This window comes from Watersipora subatra, chromosome 3 (genome assembly GCF_963576615.1).
Source record: "Watersipora subatra chromosome 3, tzWatSuba1.1, whole genome shotgun sequence".
Classification (NCBI taxonomy): domain Eukaryota; kingdom Metazoa; phylum Bryozoa; class Gymnolaemata; order Cheilostomatida; family Watersiporidae; genus Watersipora; species Watersipora subatra.
In genome coordinates, this window is record NC_088710.1 from 65266304 (window position 1) to 65285599 (window position 19296).

A 19296-nucleotide genomic window follows, 5' to 3' on the forward strand; every position below is an offset into this window, starting at 1 on the left:
GAGTTTGAGCAGACATGCCAAGGTAGCAAATAAAACTGATAGAAAAAAGTTTGCTGTAATAGTGACAGCTAACAGATTGAGAAATAGAGAAGTGAGTAGAGACTTGATGAACAATGCCTTGACTTGGGAGATGTTGAATGAGGCTTGAGTGCCCATGAGATGGTGAATAATTCAAACAGGTTCTTAAGAGCGGAGAGGAAAGATAGTTACTTAAAAAGTGAGATTAAGAATGAGGTAGTGAAGGTGCCAGAGTACGACAGCAGTCTGCAGTACTCTGTAGTGTTACTACCTCTGTGTCATACAGTCTGCTAGACTATGAGATAGAGGTAGTAACAGGAAACATTGAAAATTGATTTTAGGGTATCAAGATTCCCTTTCAGAACAATTCAAATGCAAGCATAAATATATATTATACTAAAGACCTTTTTGTATTTTGAACATGGCATACATGCTGCGAGTGATATTTAGAATGAGAGGGTAAAATATTTACACGAATATACCTTAACAGAAATAGAATGTAGAATGGTTGGTATAATGCCTTGAAGTTTGCTGGAAAGGCCAAATACTAATTCTTTGATCGCTTCTTAGCAATAGCATCTTCCACAGCTTTGAGTTGTTTGAGTAACTCTTCCCTTCGGTTAGGCTGAGATTTTTTGGCGGAGTAAGCTTTGGCCATCGATTTTCCTGGTTTGGCTGATGTGCCGGGCGGTACGACCGGTTTAGCACTAGCTTTTGCCTTAGAGCTTGGAGTCAATACTGGCACTTTTGGTACTGGAGGTTTAGGTCGATCTAGCAAAACACAAATGCATAAATTTTATCATTTCATGATGCTCAGAGGCATCAAAGTTAGCATTAGATTTATGGAAGTCTACAAGCCTCGGTATTGCTTATTAAACGGCATACGATTATTTCAAGGAAACGAGCTTCGGCTAGTTATAAAAGCAATTAGCTAGTGTTTGGAAAGAATCATGGAATATAGAATATTTATATGGAAATACAAAACTCAATAACTCGAGGCAAGACCTTGTTCTGTCACATTAAAATGTGTAAAGAATTCTCTTTCGCCCAGCTGCCTGCTTACCTTTTTCTGGCATTGGTAAGTTAGCCTTCTTTGTTGGGGGTAATTGCTCAGGTGGGGGAGAGTCCAAAACTCTCTTTTTTGATTGCACTTTAGTCTGCAAAGGAGTCAGAATAGCAGTGCATAGCATGGCATGTAACTGATAAAATAGATGAAGCTGAGAGAATTATTGATTGGATGAAAAGCGCAGCTTCAACATCGCAGTGAATGAAGAAAAGAGTTACTATTGGACGTCATTTAGACATTTGCTACCGGAGTCACCATTTAGACATTTGCTACAGGAGTCACCATTTAGACATTTGCTACCGGAGTCACCATTTAGACATTTGCTACCGTAGTCACCATTTAGACATTTGCTACCGGAGTCACCATTTAGACATTTGCTACCGGAGTCACTATTTAGACATTTGCTACCTGAGTCACCATTTAGACATTTGCTACCTGAGTCACCATTTAGACATTTGCTACCTGAGTCACCATTTAGACATTTGCTACCTGAGTCACCATTTAGACATTTGCTACCGGAGTCACCATTTAGACATTTGCTACCGGAGTCACCATTTAGACATTTGCTACCGAAGTCACTATTTAGACATTTGCTACCTGAGTCACCATTTAGACATTTGCTACCTGAGTCACCATTTAGACATTTGCTACCGGAGTCACCATTTAGACATTTGCTACCGGAGTCACCATTTAGACATTTGCTACCGGAGTCACCATTTAGACATTTGCTACCTGAGTCACCATTTAGACATTTGCTACCGGAGTCACCATTTAGACATTTGCTACCGGAGTCACCATTTAGACATTTGCTACCTGAGTCACCATTTAGACATTTGCTACCGGAGTCACCATTTAGACATTTGCTACCGGAGTCACCATTTAGACATTTGCTACCGGAGTCACCATTTAGACATTTGCTACCGAAGTCACTATTTAGACATTTGCTACCAGAGTCACCATTTAGACATTTGCCAATTTAGTTCTCAGGTCATCGACTAGCTGCAGTGCTATTGCACAGTTGGACCATTAAAATTAACTGTCAAATTTCTTCCAATACATTCTCACAGTCATTATGTTTTTCTCTGTCACTCAGGATGAAATAAAACATATACCTTATTCATAAGAGTGAGTTTAATGCCAGCTTTGCTGGTGCTTGTAGTTGTCTCCCTTACTGAGTCCTCGATGTGCTTTCTGCTGACTGGTGGAGGAGGCGGACGGCTAACGGGTGGACGTCTTTCTTTCATCGGTTTAGCTGTGTGTTCAATATTCCTCTTTCGTTTTTCTTCTGCAACCACAGCCGATAGAATATGACATTTTTACCAAACCCTTATGCAGACACAAAACTGGCACATGATAATCATGTTAATGTAATGCAGAGTTATCTTGAGTCCAAAACATTCTGGCGATTTTTAAAAACAAGTATTCTTTCCGCCACACACCTTCGGCACTCGTGCAAAACATGGAAAATATGAATATATGATTAGTGCCCAATGCATTTTATGCAGGATTATAAAAATTGTCTTGGCACTCAAACTTGACCAACGATCGCTTTAAAATGAATATTCACAATATGTGCAGTTAAGTCTCATCCACTCTACATTCTATCATTATACCTACTTATCTGTATCCACTAATTTGCAGAGACTTACTGTGAGGTTTGCTAATACCGGCGTAAAGCTCATCACTGTCGCTGCCACTAGAATCACTGCTGCTGCTTGATGAGGAACCGGAAGAGGAACTAGACCCGCTAGAGTCAGAGCTGCTGCTGGAATGTGACCTGTCGGAGCTTGAGTCACTGCTGCTAGTGCTCGATGAACTAAGAAAACAAACCATCAACCATTCTACACGTCTGTTTTCATATACAAAAAAAACTTTGTGGGCGAGAAACCAATATCACTTGCATTCTTTGACTTGTTGTCTTTCAAAGTAGATCCTAGTAATTAGCCGAAGCGGTCTTTCTACTAGTACTACTTCAGTCTACTACTGAACATAAACATTTTTTTGAGGCACAACTATAGCAATTTAATAGCAACGAATACCTTCTAGAAGAAAGTGACTAACTGACAGAAGAAGACAACTACCTGACAGAAGAAGTTCGTCTTTTGCCTCTCGCTTTATCTTTCTTACTGTTTGGCAATTGATCTTTTCGAGATGGTCTGCTTGCCATTTCCTGTCCAGGCTTTTCTCGTAAAGATTTGTCTGCTGGATACCCCACTTTATCTCTATTGGATAATGAGTTTTGACGATCAAGACCGCTGGTGGAAGCTGTTAAGACAAAAAGGGATACGATTTAGCAAGACAGTTCAAATGTGTTGAAGAAAAGAAATGTAGGTAAGCAAAGAAATATGAAATTTATATGCAAATTAGATAGAGTTCTCCATAAATAATTATTTATCGAAGTCAAACCTGAAGGCCACTCTGGACCCTTTCTGATAGCCCTCTGCTCATGCGAATTAGGTAGCGGTTCTCTTGCCCTCCGATCATCGTTTCTTTGATTGCCAGAAGAGGCTACAAAACTCTTAGGCTTCTGCACATTCCTTAGAGGTGTGGGAGTTCTAGTGCGACTTCTACTGACAAGAAAAATATTCTCAGATAATTTCAATGTTCATAATAACAGCTTCTGCTAAATTAATTTCTTTACCGAGACATAATTACGTCTTCAGTAAAATCTAATGTTTGACAGGGTGTGTATAAAATGCCTTAACTTTTGAACCACACAGTCTAGAAAAAAATATTTTGATACCAAATTTTTCAGCATAAAATTTTACATCAGGTGATGCCATAAAAATGCCCCAAATATGTTGCAGAATGAGCTCGGACACTTTTTTGGCCATTACCGCTACGACCGTGAGCATGTTCAAATGAAACGAACGAACGATCAATCCATCTTATTACGACTTACGGCACTATTATCACTGCTAGAAATAATAACTCTCAGTGATATTATTGCTCAATGAAAATCCTCGAAAGTCCATAGATCTAAAATTAATGAAACCTTCATAGTTGTAATGTGTCTGATAGGGCTGGTTGTTGCTACATGTAAGAATAAATCGTGATGAAAAATAAAGTATTTGTAAAATAAAACTACACTCAGGATGGGTTGTAAATATATTTTTTATTTTCTCAAAGCATGCAGAAAATTGTTTCTTTCCATTTAAGTACAGATATGATGGGGTTAATTAATTAACTACTCACTAATCAGAGACCTTTTGTACAAAGCTTACAAAAGCCACATCATGCGGCTCTTGGCCATACGCAAACACTGCCTGAAAGAGTCGCAAACACTTTGTAGCGAAAGAGTTAACGGATTCACTCATGATGAAAAACCAACTCATTCCGCTTATTACGTCACGATCTATCTACTGCCTATGTGGCTGTTGTTCATTGACCTTAAAAACCCTGACCACTGTTGCTGAGTGATACACAGGCCTCAGTGCTAACAAAACGAGGCTCTAGATAAACCTCTCTAGCTTTCTGGTCCAAGATTTCACTCATTAAAGGTTCAATGACTTAATAACACTTTTCTTGCCGACTAGCTAAAAAAGCTGCCATTTTCAAGAATAAGCCAACACCCTACAAATAATGATAATTTTAGATTAACCACTATCTGCCTTCTTTCTTTCCAATCAAATTCACTTGCAGACTCTTTGCACACCCATAAACCTTCTCAGATAGACTTTCAGACTCTTTGCACAACCATGAACCTTCTCAGATAGACTTGCAGACTCTTTGCACACCCATGAACCTTCTTAGATAGACTTGCAGACTCTTTGCACACCCATGAACCTTCTTAGATAGACTTGCAGACTCTTTGCACACCCATGAACCTTCTCAGATAGACTTGCAGACTCTTTACACACCCATGAACCTTCTTAGATAGACTTGCAGACTCTTTACACACCCATGAACCTTCTTAGATAGACTTGCAGACTCATTGCACACCCATGAACCTTCTTAGATAGACTTGCAGACTCATTACACACCCATGAACCTTCTTAGATAGACTTGCAGACTCTTTACACACCCATGAACCTTCTTAGATAGACTTGCAGACTCTTTACACACCCATGAACCTTCTTAGATAGACTTGCAGACTCTTTACACACCCATGAACCTTCTTAGATAGACTTGCAGACTCTTTGCACACCCATGAACCTTCTTAGATAGACTTACAGACTCTTTGCACACCCATGAACCTTCTTAGATAGACTTGCAGACTCTTTGCACACCCATGAACCTTCTTAGATAGACTTGCAGACTCTTTGCACACCCATGAACCTTCTTAGATAGACTTGCAGACTCATTGCACACCCATGAACCTTCTTAGATAGACTTGCAGACTCTTTGCACACCCATGAACCTTCTTAGATAGACTTGCACACTCTTTACACACCCATGAACTTTCTTAGATAGACTTGCAGACTCATTACACACCCATGAACCTTCTTAGATAGACTTTCAGACTCTTTGCACACCCATGAACCTTCTTAGATAGACTTGCAGACTCTTTGCACACCCATGAACCTTCTTAGATAGACTTGCAGACTCTTTGCACACCCATGAACCTTCTTAGATAGACTTGCAGACTCTTTACACACCCATGAACCTTCTTAGATAGACTTGCAGACTCATTGCACACCCATGAACCTTCTTAGATAGACTTGCAGACTCATTACACACCCATGAACCTTCTTAGATAGACTTGCAGACTCTTTACACACCCATGAACCTTCTTAGATAGACTTGCAGACTCTTTACACACCCATGAACCTTCTTAGATAGACTTGCAGACTCTTTACACACCCATGAACCTTCTTAGATAGACTTGCAGACTCTTTGCACACCCATGAACCTTCTTAGATAGACTTACAGACTCTTTGCACACCCATGAACCTTCTTAGATAGACTTGCAGACTCTTTGCACACCCATGAACCTTCTTAGATAGACTTGCAGACTCATTGCACACCCATGAACCTTCTTAGATAGACTTGCAGACTCTTTGCACACCCATGAACCTTCTTAGATAGACTTGCACACTCTTTACACACCCATGAACTTTCTTAGATAGACTTGCAGACTCATTACACACCCATGAACCTTCTTAGATAGACTTTCAGACTCTTTGCACACCCATGAACCTTCTTAGATAGACTTGCAGACTCTTTGCACACCCATGAACCTTCTTAGATAGACTTGCAGACTCTTTGCACACCCATGAACCTTCTTAGATAGACTTGCACACTCTTTACACACCCATGAACTTTCTTAGATAGACTTGCAGACTCATTACACACCCATGAACCTTCTTAGATAGACTTTCAGACTCTTTGCACACCCATGAACCTTCTTAGATAGACTTGCAGACTCTTTGCACACCCATGAACCTTCTTAGATAGACTTGCAGACTCTTTGCACACCCATGAACCTTCTTAGATAGACTTGCAGACTCTTTACACACCCATGAACCTTCTTAGATAGACTTGCAGACTCATTGCACACCCATGAACCTTCTTAGATAGACTTGCAGACTCTTTGCACACCCATGAACCTTCTTAGATAGACTTGCAGACTCTTTGCACACCCATGAACCTTCTTAGATAGACTTGCACACTCTTTACACACCCATGAACTTTCTTAGATAGACTTGCAGACTCATTACACACCCATGAACCTTCTTAGATAGACTTTCAGACTCTTTGCACACCCATGAACCTTCTTAGATAGACTTGCAGACTCTTTGCACACCCATGAACCTTCTTAGATAGACTTGCAGACTCTTTGCACACCCATGAACCTTCTTAGATAGACTTGCACACTCTTTACACACCCATGAACTTTCTTAGATAGACTTGCAGACTCATTACACACCCATGAACCTTCTTAGATAGACTTTCAGACTCTTTGCACACCCATGAACCTTCTTAGATAGACTTGCAGACTCTTTGCACACCCATGAACCTTCTTAGATAGACTTGCAGACTCTTTGCACACCCATGAACCTTCTTAGATAGACTTGCAGACTCTTTACACACCCATGAACCTTCTTAGATAGACTTGCAGACTCATTGCACACCCATGAACCTTCTTAGATAGACTTGCAGACTCATTACACACCCATGAACCTTCTTAGATAGACTTGCAGACTCTTTACACACCCATGAACCTTCTTAGATAGACTTGCAGACTCTTTACACACCCATGAACCTTCTTAGATAGACTTGCAGACTCTTTACACACCCATGAACCTTCTTAGATAGACTTGCAGACTCTTTGCACACCCATGAACCTTCTTAGATAGACTTACAGACTCTTTGCACACCCATGAACCTTCTTAGATAGACTTGCAGACTCTTTGCACACCCATGAACCTTCTTAGATAGACTTGCAGACTCATTGCACACCCATGAACCTTCTTAGATAGACTTGCAGACTCTTTGCACACCCATGAACCTTCTTAGATAGACTTGCACACTCTTTACACACCCATGAACTTTCTTAGATAGACTTGCAGACTCATTACACACCCATGAACCTTCTTAGATAGACTTTCAGACTCTTTGCACACCCATGAACCTTCTTAGATAGACTTGCAGACTCTTTGCACACCCATGAACCTTCTTAGATAGACTTGCAGACTCTTTGCACACCCATGAACCTTCTTAGATAGACTTGCAGACTCTTTGCACACCCATGAACCTTCTTAGATAGACTTGCAGACTCTTTGCACACCCATGAACCTTCTTAGATAGACTTGCAGATTCTTTGCACACCCATGAACCTTCTTAGATAGACTTGCAGACTCTTTGCACACCCATGAACCTTCTTAGATAGACTTGCAGACTCTTTACACACCCATGAACCTTCTTAGATAGACTTGCAGACTCTTTGCACACCCATAAACCTTCTTAGATAGACTTGCAGACTCTTTACACACCCATGAACCTTCTTAGATAGACTTGCAGACTCTTTACACACCCATGAACCTTCTCAGAGAGACTTTCAGACTCTTTGCACACCCATGAACCTTCTTAGATAGACTTGAAGACTCTTTGCACACCCATGAACCTTCTTAGATAGACTTGCAGACTCTTTACACACCCATGAACCTTCTTAGATAGACTTGCAGACTCTTTACACACCCATGAACCTTCTTAGATAGACTTGCAGACTCTTTGCACACCCATGAACCTTCTTAGATAGACTTACAGACTCTTTGCACACCCATGAACCTTCTTAGATAGACTTGCAGACTCTTTGCACACCCATGAACCTTCTTAGATAGACTTGCAGACTCTTTGCACACCCATGAACCTTCTTAGATAGACTTGCAGACTCATTGCACACCCATGAACCTTCTTAGATAGACTTGCAGACTCTTTGCACACCCATGAACCTTCTTAGATAGACTTGCACACTCTTTACACACCCATGAACTTTCTTAGATAGACTTGCAGACTCATTACACACCCATGAACCTTCTTAGATAGACTTTCAGACTCTTTGCACACCCATGAACCTTCTTAGATAGACTTGCAGACTCTTTGCACACCCATGAACCTTCTTAGATAGACTTGCAGACTCTTTGCACACCCATGAACCTTCTTAGATAGACTTGCAGACTCTTTACACACCCATGAACCTTCTTAGATAGACTTGCAGACTCATTGCACACCCATGAACCTTCTTAGATAGACTTGCAGACTCATTACACACCCATGAACCTTCTTAGATAGACTTGCAGACTCTTTACACACCCATGAACCTTCTTAGATAGACTTGCAGACTCTTTACACACCCATGAACCTTCTTAGATAGACTTGCAGACTCTTTACACACCCATGAACCTTCTTAGATAGACTTGCAGACTCTTTGCACACCCATGAACCTTCTTAGATAGACTTACAGACTCTTTGCACACCCATGAACCTTCTTAGATAGACTTGCAGACTCTTTGCACACCCATGAACCTTCTTAGATAGACTTGCAGACTCATTGCACACCCATGAACCTTCTTAGATAGACTTGCAGACTCTTTGCACACCCATGAACCTTCTTAGATAGACTTGCAGACTCTTTACACACCGATGAACTTTCTTAGATAGACTTGCAGACTCATTACACACCCATGAACCTTCTTAGATAGACTTTCAGACTCTTTGCACACCCATGAACCTTCTTAGATAGACTTGCAGACTCTTTGCACACCCATGAACCTTCTTAGATAGACTTGCAGACTCTTTGCACACCCATGAACCTTCTTAGATAGACTTGCACACTCTTTACACACCCATGAACTTTCTTAGATAGACTTGCAGACTCATTACACACCCATGAACCTTCTTAGATAGACTTTCAGACTCTTTGCACACCCATGAACCTTCTTAGATAGACTTGCAGACTCTTTGCACACCCATGAACCTTCTTAGATAGACTTGCAGACTCTTTGCACACCCATGAACCTTCTTAGATAGACTTGCAGACTCTTTACACACCCATGAACCTTCTTAGATAGACTTGCAGACTCATTGCACACCCATGAACCTTCTTAGATAGACTTGCAGACTCTTTGCACACCCATGAACCTTCTTAGATAGACTTGCAGACTCTTTGCACACCCATGAACCTTCTTAGATAGACTTGCACACTCTTTACACACCCATGAACTTTCTTAGATAGACTTGCAGACTCATTACACACCCATGAACCTTCTTAGATAGACTTTCAGACTCTTTGCACACCCATGAACCTTCTTAGATAGACTTGCAGACTCTTTGCACACCCATGAACCTTCTTAGATAGACTTGCAGACTCTTTGCACACCCATGAACCTTCTTAGATAGACTTGCACACTCTTTACACACCCATGAACTTTCTTAGATAGACTTGCAGACTCATTACACACCCATGAACCTTCTTAGATAGACTTTCAGACTCTTTGCACACCCATGAACCTTCTTAGATAGACTTGCAGACTCTTTGCACACCCATGAACCTTCTTAGATAGACTTGCAGACTCTTTGCACACCCATGAACCTTCTTAGATAGACTTGCAGACTCTTTACACACCCATGAACCTTCTTAGATAGACTTGCAGACTCATTGCACACCCATGAACCTTCTTAGATAGACTTGCAGACTCATTACACACCCATGAACCTTCTTAGATAGACTTGCAGACTCTTTACACACCCATGAACCTTCTTAGATAGACTTGCAGACTCTTTACACACCCATGAACCTTCTTAGATAGACTTGCAGACTCTTTACACACCCATGAACCTTCTTAGATAGACTTGCAGACTCTTTGCACACCCATGAACCTTCTTAGATAGACTTACAGACTCTTTGCACACCCATGAACCTTCTTAGATAGACTTGCAGACTCTTTGCACACCCATGAACCTTCTTAGATAGACTTGCAGACTCATTGCACACCCATGAACCTTCTTAGATAGACTTGCAGACTCTTTGCACACCCATGAACCTTCTTAGATAGACTTGCACACTCTTTACACACCCATGAACTTTCTTAGATAGACTTGCAGACTCATTACACACCCATGAACCTTCTTAGATAGACTTTCAGACTCTTTGCACACCCATGAACCTTCTTAGATAGACTTGCAGACTCTTTGCACACCCATGAACCTTCTTAGATAGACTTGCAGACTCTTTGCACACCCATGAACCTTCTTAGATAGACTTGCAGACTCTTTGCACACCCATGAACCTTCTTAGATAGACTTGCAGACTCTTTGCACACCCATGAACCTTCTTAGATAGACTTGCAGATTCTTTGCACACCCATGAACCTTCTTAGATAGACTTGCAGACTCTTTGCACACCCATGAACCTTCTTAGATAGACTTGCAGACTCTTTACACACCCATGAACCTTCTTAGATAGACTTGCAGACTCTTTGCACACCCATAAACCTTCTTAGATAGACTTGCAGACTCTTTACACACCCATGAACCTTCTTAGATAGACTTGCAGACTCTTTACACACCCATGAACCTTCTCAGAGAGACTTTCAGACTCTTTGCACACCCATGAACCTTCTTAGATAGACTTGAAGACTCTTTGCACACCCATGAACCTTCTTAGATAGACTTGCAGACTCTTTACACACCGATGAACTTTCTTAGATAGACTCAACTAAGACCGTGTTGACTTTCTTAAACACTTGAACAATTTTGCCTCATTGCAGAGACAGTCTTTATCTGGATCTGTGTTCAGTGTATCATCATTCCTTTTAGTGTCTTATATTAAACTGAACCAAGTATTCAAATTTTTAAAAGGTTTGAATCTATTACAATCATAAATACGGTAACTATACCGTCTTGAGCAGTATTCATGAACTTCTGACTTGCCTGCCTCATAGCGATGATTACCAAAAATCTAGCATAGATCTAATAGATGAAAACACACAAGCGGTTGTTAAGACTTGAAGCTAGACTTCCATAAAGCTAATGAGTTTTTGGAGAGCTGTTATTAATATCTGTTGCATATTCAAAAGCAAATGAAAAGTTAGTTTCTTTTTGGAAGGCTAAAACTAGCGTTTTAACAAACATCCTAGATGACATTGTTGTCTGTTTAAAGTGATTTATTGCCAGACTACTAAGAATGGGTGATCTGTTTTGAAAACTTACGTGCCACTTTGTACATGGATTAAACAAATTTATACTGCGAGCCAGGCCTGAAAGGTCACCTAGCCAACAATATAAAATGTCACAAGTATCTCTAATCTAGTTGATGCAGTAGCACGCGATTTAAACAGGTTTATTGAATACACATAGTGGGTAAGTATGCTGAGCAGGTATGTTGGTATGTTGAAATAAATGACATAAGTAACTGACCTTGACGAGAATGAAGAAGCGCTAGAATTCCGACTGCTTCCACTCAATGATGAGAAGGAGGAAGAACCAGAGCTTCAAAAGAAACCAAGACTTTCAGGTACACACTACTAACAATCAGTAGACATTCAGGTACGCACTACTAACAATCAGTAGACATTCAGGTACACAATACTAACAATCAGTAGACATTCAGGTACGCACTACTAACAATCAGTAGACATTCAGGTACACACTACTAACAATCAGTAGACATTCAGGTACACAATACTAACAATCAGTAGACATTCAGGTACACACTACTAACAATCAGTAGACTTTCAGGTACACACTACTAACAATCAGTAGACTTTCAGGTACACACTACTAACAATCAGTAGACATTCAGGTACACAATACTAACAATCAGTAGACTTTCAGGTACACAATACTAACAATCAGTAGACATTCAGGTACACACTACTAACAATCAGTAGACATTCAGGTACACACTACTAACAATCAGTAGACATTCAGGTACACACTACTAAAAATATCAGTAGTCTTGCAAGTACACACTACCAGAAATCAAAAAACTAAAACAACATTTAAGTATGTTATCAGTAACTAATATGTTATGCAAACTTGCCAAAATGTTGTGATATAATGCTTACACCTGAAATAGCAGTATCATGAACAGAGTGAACACAGATGATGCCAAAATTAGCATATATATATATGTACATATCTCATCCCTACCTAGAGCGTTTTCTGCTTCGGCGCCGATCGCCTGGTTTCACACGTTGCCAAGGATCTACCCAACCATCGTTGCCAAATGCTTGTCTTTTTAAAGCCCCCTTTTCTTGCGGCCTCCGGCGCCTGTAATCTCTACCAGGATGCCTAAAAAATAACCATTACAAGCCTTTTCTTAAACCTTGAGCGTAACTCAGCTAAAAGCATTGTGCTACTAAAACATACATGAGTGTTTAAACAAAGAAAAAGAAAAATACAGCTAAATGAGTGGATTCTTAGTATATATGAAATAGCAGATATTACAATATCCACAAAATGAGGTGAAATCAAGAAAAAAAAACTGAAATTAAAAACCAAAATTTGCACTACCAAAGAAAACTATAAAAAAGTTTGGCATGCAAATGTTTTTAACTGTAAGTGTTGAAAAAATGCATACTAAAATCCACATTGAACTCAATGGTATCAATAAACCAATTCGAATCTTGATGAATCTGACAGATTTACAGTAAGATGAAGTAGTGGGTTTTCACTAACAAATTCTACTACTTATTGATCGGTGATGCTAATGTGTGTCAATAAACATGAAATTTCCAAAAGATATGTCAGGCGAAACACACCTTAGAGGACTCCTGTATCTGTGTCGACCGCCCCTCTCAAACGCTCTTCTATAATCCGGAGGCCGCATTCTCTCATCTCTCCACTCTCGTTCTGGAGGCCCTGACAGCTGCAAACAACAGCCTATGTTACAATAATGTCTTCACAATAAGAATCCCAAATATACCTCAACAAGGTATATATTCTTCCAAACAGTCAAAGGACACGAAGATATGAGACTTACATGTGGAAACTCATAGTTGGCATGAGTCCATTCTACTTCCGATATCTCCTCAAATCCAGCTTTCTCCCAATCGTCTTCCCTGTGGCTGTCTTCAAAGGCCATTGCTTGAATCGGGTCTAACTCATCACTGTCAAAATAAAAGTTACGATGCTATTTTGGAAACTGAGTGTTTGTTATGCATAGCCATAGAAAAATAATCTACAAGATGACAGGCAGATAAGAAAGCTGTCAAGAAAGAAAGCGAGCTCAATTTGTTGATAACCCTAAGTATGACCTAATACAAAGTACAAATCCTGAATCGTAACAAACATCTATGAATGAACATCAAATACATCTACTGCTATAGAATTTGAACTGCGAAGTGAAAGCAAAACCAGTTTCAATATCTGATTGTTTCGTATCTAGAAGTAAAAGAGCTGCATATCAGCCATTTTAAGATGGTACTGATAGTGCCTGATTGAGGTGATAAGAGCGTTATGGCATCTATATTTCTATGTTAAGAGAATTGGGGCTTCTATGACACAAGTACGAACTGTGGTTGTATTATTATAACCTACCCTTATATTAAGCAGACTCAATTTAGTTACACCCCAGAACGGTTTTGAGGAGCGTTTTATAGACAATCATGTCACACCATAAAGTCGCTTTTAGTAAGCCAAGTAGCCGGAGCCAAGTAGTAAGATGCTGTACTGCTATGACCAGGTTACTTTGAAAGTTTTCAATATAAAACAACAGTGAATATTAAATTTAAAGAATTAATGTTTTTAAGACTTTATAAAAAACATAACATTAATCCATTTGATTCCACAGCAGCTGAAACTAAAATGTTCTAATGCTCTCTAAAACTACCGTACAACCTCTAGTTGAACGCCACCTCAATATGACCGCCCACTATAGAAGGATTGAAAAATAGAGCACTACCCTTTAATTCAATGACACCTCTATTTAATCGCTACTTTAACATTCTTTGAATTTTACGAACCCATAATAGCAAGTAATCAGTAGGAAAGTGTCCACACAATGGTGCTACTAATGACTCCGTTACATCATTGACAATTAATTCTAACTCCTAACAGCAACGCCACAAAAATAATTAATCACTGTATCAGGCTAATAGTAGTTACTTGTTCAACATCGTCTTGATTCTTCGACGTATATGAAAAACGGTTTACAATTACGAAAGAATCTGGACTACTATTTTCAGGCTATAAAAGCTGTGCTTAGCACACATGCATCTGAAAGTTTATCATTATTTTGGCAAAAACTTTTCCAAATAGCAAAGCGTAAAAATTTTGCTCTGCTAAAATTGTTTAGACACTAATATCGACTAGTTCTACAGTGCAAAAGAAGAGTTGAGGTCAGCAGACACTGTGGAAGGTATTGAAAAGCCAGAACAAGATGAAATGTTTTCAGACAAAGGCAACACCCAGGGCGCAACCGGCCGAGCAAATGATGCAAATATTTTTGTCTCGAAAATGTTAATTTGTGGTTTTACATCTATTATAAATATAGTTTGTTTATGTCACTTGTTTTTTAATATGTATTTGTAGCATCTGATAGATTATTATAACTTATAAATTTGCAGATTTATTGCATATTATTTGATAGTATCAGTGCGATGACGTATCTAAACTCGGCTCATAATGAATCAACGCTTATGGCTCCTCTTCTATTACACACTAAAAGCCAATTCTAGCTGCAAACTGTAGCAAACATACCAATGAGTGCGATGAGTTTTAATGCAAAACTGTTAAATATAGTTATAAAATAAAAATATGCCTTTCAATTTAGAATGAAATAAAAAATTGAAAGCTCCAACGAATTGCAAAGCAGGGGCACAGGCTATAATATCGTCACAGGTAAAATGCAAACAATAGATATCAACTGATAGAGATATTTCTCAGCTTCTCGATGCATATTTATTTAGAGCTCTATGACAAGTTGGAAGTTAACAGATTTATTGCATCCAGAAGGGTTAATGTCATTCCACTAAAAGGAGAGTGCAACATATAGGCGACATTCGCTTCACCCGTAAAATGGTTAAATTTATGTTCTTAAACTTCTGATGAGCTATTTTAAAAATTTGAAGAATACGGAGCTTAAACATAAAATTTTTATAATATTACTTCAGTATTTACTACAAGCAACTTGAATACCAAATCTTGAATACTGGCACATCTTGCACAACAAATACATGTCATCACTAACATTCTGAATAAAAAACTCTTGAGTTCAAGGTGAGATTAATGTCAAACACAGCATAAAAAAAAGCTCTTATCATGTTAAGGAGTAAAGATAAGCAATACAAAAATGAACTACTCACTACTGTAGACAATCATAGTACGGATCCTTTCCACCCAGATCAATATCCTTGTTTTTTATGTCATCAAGTGTCATGTTCATCTTCTTCTCTTCTATATCCAGCTCCATCTCCTTCTTTCTGCTCGCCCGCTTCAATGCCTAAGTAAACCCAAGATTTCATATCACATGACCGAAAGTCAGAAAAAGTAGTATAAGTCACTCCCTCATGATGGTCACCAAAACGATCGTCATCATCTTTCACATGAGTAGTTACACTCGTAACTAAATTATTACGATGTCATAGAGACCCACCTCCTTGGCTTGCCGCAGTCCGCGCTCCCAAGGTGTTTCAGGTTTCGGTGGCTGTTCTGGACTAGGAGCCTTTTCTGCTTCTGGTTCTGGCTCTTCTTCTTCCTTTGTAGCATCAGCCTCCTCATCAGGAGGTCGATAGATCCCTGGAGGGGGTCTCAAACCAGGCCTTTCAATAAGCTGATAGTTTCCTACAAATAATTTAAACAGTCCTATTCCAAATTCCACACGGTAAGATGTCCTAGTAGCCTGTGACCCAAACAGCCATGATAACCTAAAATTAGTGAGTGAGGGCATTTTATGCTAATATGGTTTACCTTTGTCATTCACACCGGGATGGAGAAACCTGCAGGTGTAGCCCCAAGTACACAGGCCCCTAACGAAGAATCTACAAAGCTGGCTTCTTGTGTTGAAATGCCTACCATCCTGTATTTCACCCTCTTCAACCTCCTCCTGTAAAATATATAGCTAAGTAAGTACCAATAATATTACTAATAATATGTAGACCTGAGCTATGGTTGAGTTCTAGCAGAGAATAGTAAATTACTCAACAAATCAAGAATAAATACACTGGTGGAAAAATTTGGAGTTTGTTTGCATGATTTACAAAGATTTTTTTGTCTACTGAAAAAGTGGATTGACTGCCACCAACCTCGACAACAGCAGCATCCTCTTCATCAGTAGTTGTTAACTCGCCGTCGGTGTCTGACAACTCTCCTTCCTCCTCACTGTCATCCTGTAAATTCACCAATTACATTATCCTATAATAATTTTGCTTTCAAAATTTACATCCTTTCAACTTACTCTAGTAATGAGAATAGACTTTACCTCTGCTTTGGTTTTGTCATGTGCTTCATTTTTTTTCTTTACAACTTTGCAAGATTGAGAGTTCTTTTCAGTAGATGACTCTTCCAGGGTAGATCGCGTCTCAACTGTCTTGGAACCGTCATTCAACAGAGATCCCTGTTCATTTGAACCAATGTCAGCTGATGAAACATCTTGAGCAAGGTCAATGTCATAGTCTAGCTCTATGTTGTCATCACCATGCTCCAGGTTAGATGCAGAGCTGGATTCATTCTGAAATTTTAAGTAGAAAAATAATGATGCAACATGGTAACAAATTCAATGAATAGCAAGAATACAGTAAAAAAACAAAAAAGACATATTATAGTGTTTTTGTTTCCAAAGTAACAAATAAACTAACAATGTTAAAGAACTAAGATATCTCCATGGCAACACATAAATAATAATAACCAACCTTACTCACATCTTTTTGTCCACTTTCGCTAGCTTCAGCGTTACTAGAACCTAAAACATTAAAGTATAAAACCAATTATAATCTAGGAAGGCGACTCTTTTATACATCATAAATGATTCATAGCATATAACAGCAGCGTATAACAATCTTCCTTATTTGTGTTTCCACAGGATGTCTCCATGTCTTGTGCCGTACCTCTAACAAGTTTTTCATCCGCAATGTCTTCATCGAATTCACCCCTTTTATTATTCGATGCATCAGTCACATTTTCGCCAACTACAGGATTCAGTTTAGCCGCAGAGAGCTTATCCTCATTTCTTTCAAGTTTGCCATCTGTTTCAGCTGAACTTAAACCATCTCTTTCTAAAAATTTATTGAGTTTCTGTCATGTGTTACACGACTACAAAGTTTCTACCAGAAGAGATCAGTGAAATAGAAAACTAAGCTTATGATATATGGCAACATTGTGAATAATTGGAAAGCTTTAATTCATTAAGCGAGGTTTCGATTGCACATCGTACTACATTCTGGCTAAAAAACCCAAACCCATTGTGGTAGCGCAAATAAAAACCCAAACCCATTATGGTAGCGCAAATAAAAACCCAAACCTATTGTGGTAGCGCAAATAAAAACCCAAACCCATTGTGGTAGCGCAAATAAAAACCCAAACCCATTGTGGTAGCACAAATAAAAACCCAAACCCATTGTGGTAGCGCAAATAAAAACCCAAACTCATTGTGGTAGCGCAAATAAAAACCCAAACCCATTGTGGTAGCGCAAATAAAAACTGAGCTTGATTTTTTTTCGAAGAAGAAAGCTAAACAGTAGTTTAGACAATTTTAAAACAATAAAATCATTCTCACCATTTCCTTCTTCATCTTCCTCATCAGAACTAGAAGAAGAAACAGATTCAGATGACGATCCCTCGTCATCTGAAGATGAGGACTCATCTTCTTCCTCGTCGTTCGGCTTGGGACTACGAATAGGTGTCTGGGCATCACCATCACTCATTTTGTATTAATTTCCTAAACTGCCCACTTTCTAAGGAATCAGTTTTGGGTGATCAGGCTCTCTTATCTTTTGCACTGCAAGAAAAACTTTGTTGCTTCTACTCAAAATAATGTAATTCTTATCATTGTCCTACTGACCAGTAACCATAAGATAGCAGTATATAGTAATAATAGTATCTTATCACTGAGTTTAGGAGATATTGAAGAATAGCATGAAACCAAACAATCTCCTAAAGCAAATTATGGCTAGTTTAACTGATTAGTAAGTAACCATGCTACCACACAAGCAATCAATTATATATGGTATTAATAAATTGCAGTAGCTCGTACCTTTGATCATCAGTAAATTTTGATGAGAAACTCAAGTTGTGCTCTCGCGCATAGAATATTGCAATAAACTATGGAGTTGTCTTCTAGGTTACAAGATGGCCGACTTGTAATTGCAGAATATGGCGAAAACAATGTTTGACAATAACAAACGCAAAGCGATAATGCAAAGATTGCATATAGTTACCTGGTTCTGTTTTGTTCATTCGCATCAAATGATGAAACAATCTTCTAAACTAGCAAGATATTCAACGATGTGACGATATAGCTGTCAACCATGTAATATTTCTCGTCCACACACGGCTTTGGCTCGTACAGGTTTATGATTTGTTTTGCTCATGTGATTATTATTAGTTGATTTGTGATATAACGAATAATTATAGTTCTAAAGGTTGTTAAAATGTTTTAGCAATGTTTACTCACAAATGCAAAGATAATGCTAATGACAACAGTGCCTTTTGGCTTAGAAATATGCAAGGGGTTAAATTTTCGATCCACAAATTAACTAATAATCAACATGGCTGACCGGCTGGCGTTGATTGGTCAAACACAACCGTAAGCGGTTCGCGACGAGATCTTG

The 19296-nt window shown here is 39.0% G+C and overlaps 1 protein-coding gene across 2 annotated transcripts; it reads right to left on the reverse strand.

Annotated features, from left to right (window-relative positions):
* Nucleotides 1-391: 391 nt before the first annotated feature.
* On the reverse strand, nt 392-19216 carry LOC137390231 (zinc finger CCCH domain-containing protein 18-like). 2 transcript variants are annotated; one of them, XM_068076544.1, is made up of 19 exons: nt 18904-19216; nt 18243-18464; nt 17575-17742; nt 17389-17429; nt 16950-17198; nt 16774-16857; nt 16439-16574; nt 16125-16312; nt 15835-15971; nt 13512-13638; nt 13291-13397; nt 12680-12820; nt 11945-12016; nt 3491-3651; nt 3166-3349; nt 2734-2900; nt 2197-2369; nt 1082-1175; nt 392-789 (listed from the first exon to the last, which is right to left on the reverse strand). In XM_068076544.1, the coding sequence occupies exons 2-19, from the start codon at nt 18388-18390 to the stop codon at nt 566-568; spliced, it is 2601 nt and encodes an 866-aa protein (XP_067932645.1). In that variant the 5' UTR covers nt 18391-18464; nt 18904-19216; the 3' UTR covers nt 392-565. The 2 variants fall into 2 exon arrangements, with proteins under 2 accessions (XP_067932645.1, XP_067932644.1); XM_068076543.1 differs by having other exon boundaries at nt 17380-17429.
* Between the last annotated feature and the right edge of the window lie 80 nt (nt 19217-19296).

Coding starts and splice junctions, on each gene's coding strand:
- LOC137390231 (XM_068076543.1), bottom strand. CDS start 18,390: ATGAGTGATGGTGATGCCCAGACACCTATTCGTAGTCCCAAGCCGAAC. Junction 16,858..16,949: donor ATGACAAAACCAAAGCAGAG/GTAAAGTCTATT, acceptor GTGAATTTACAG/GATGACAGTGAGGAGGAAGG. Junction 16,313..16,438: donor TCCCGGTGTGAATGACAAAG/GTAAACCATATT, acceptor AATTATTTGTAG/GAAACTATCAGCTTATTGAA.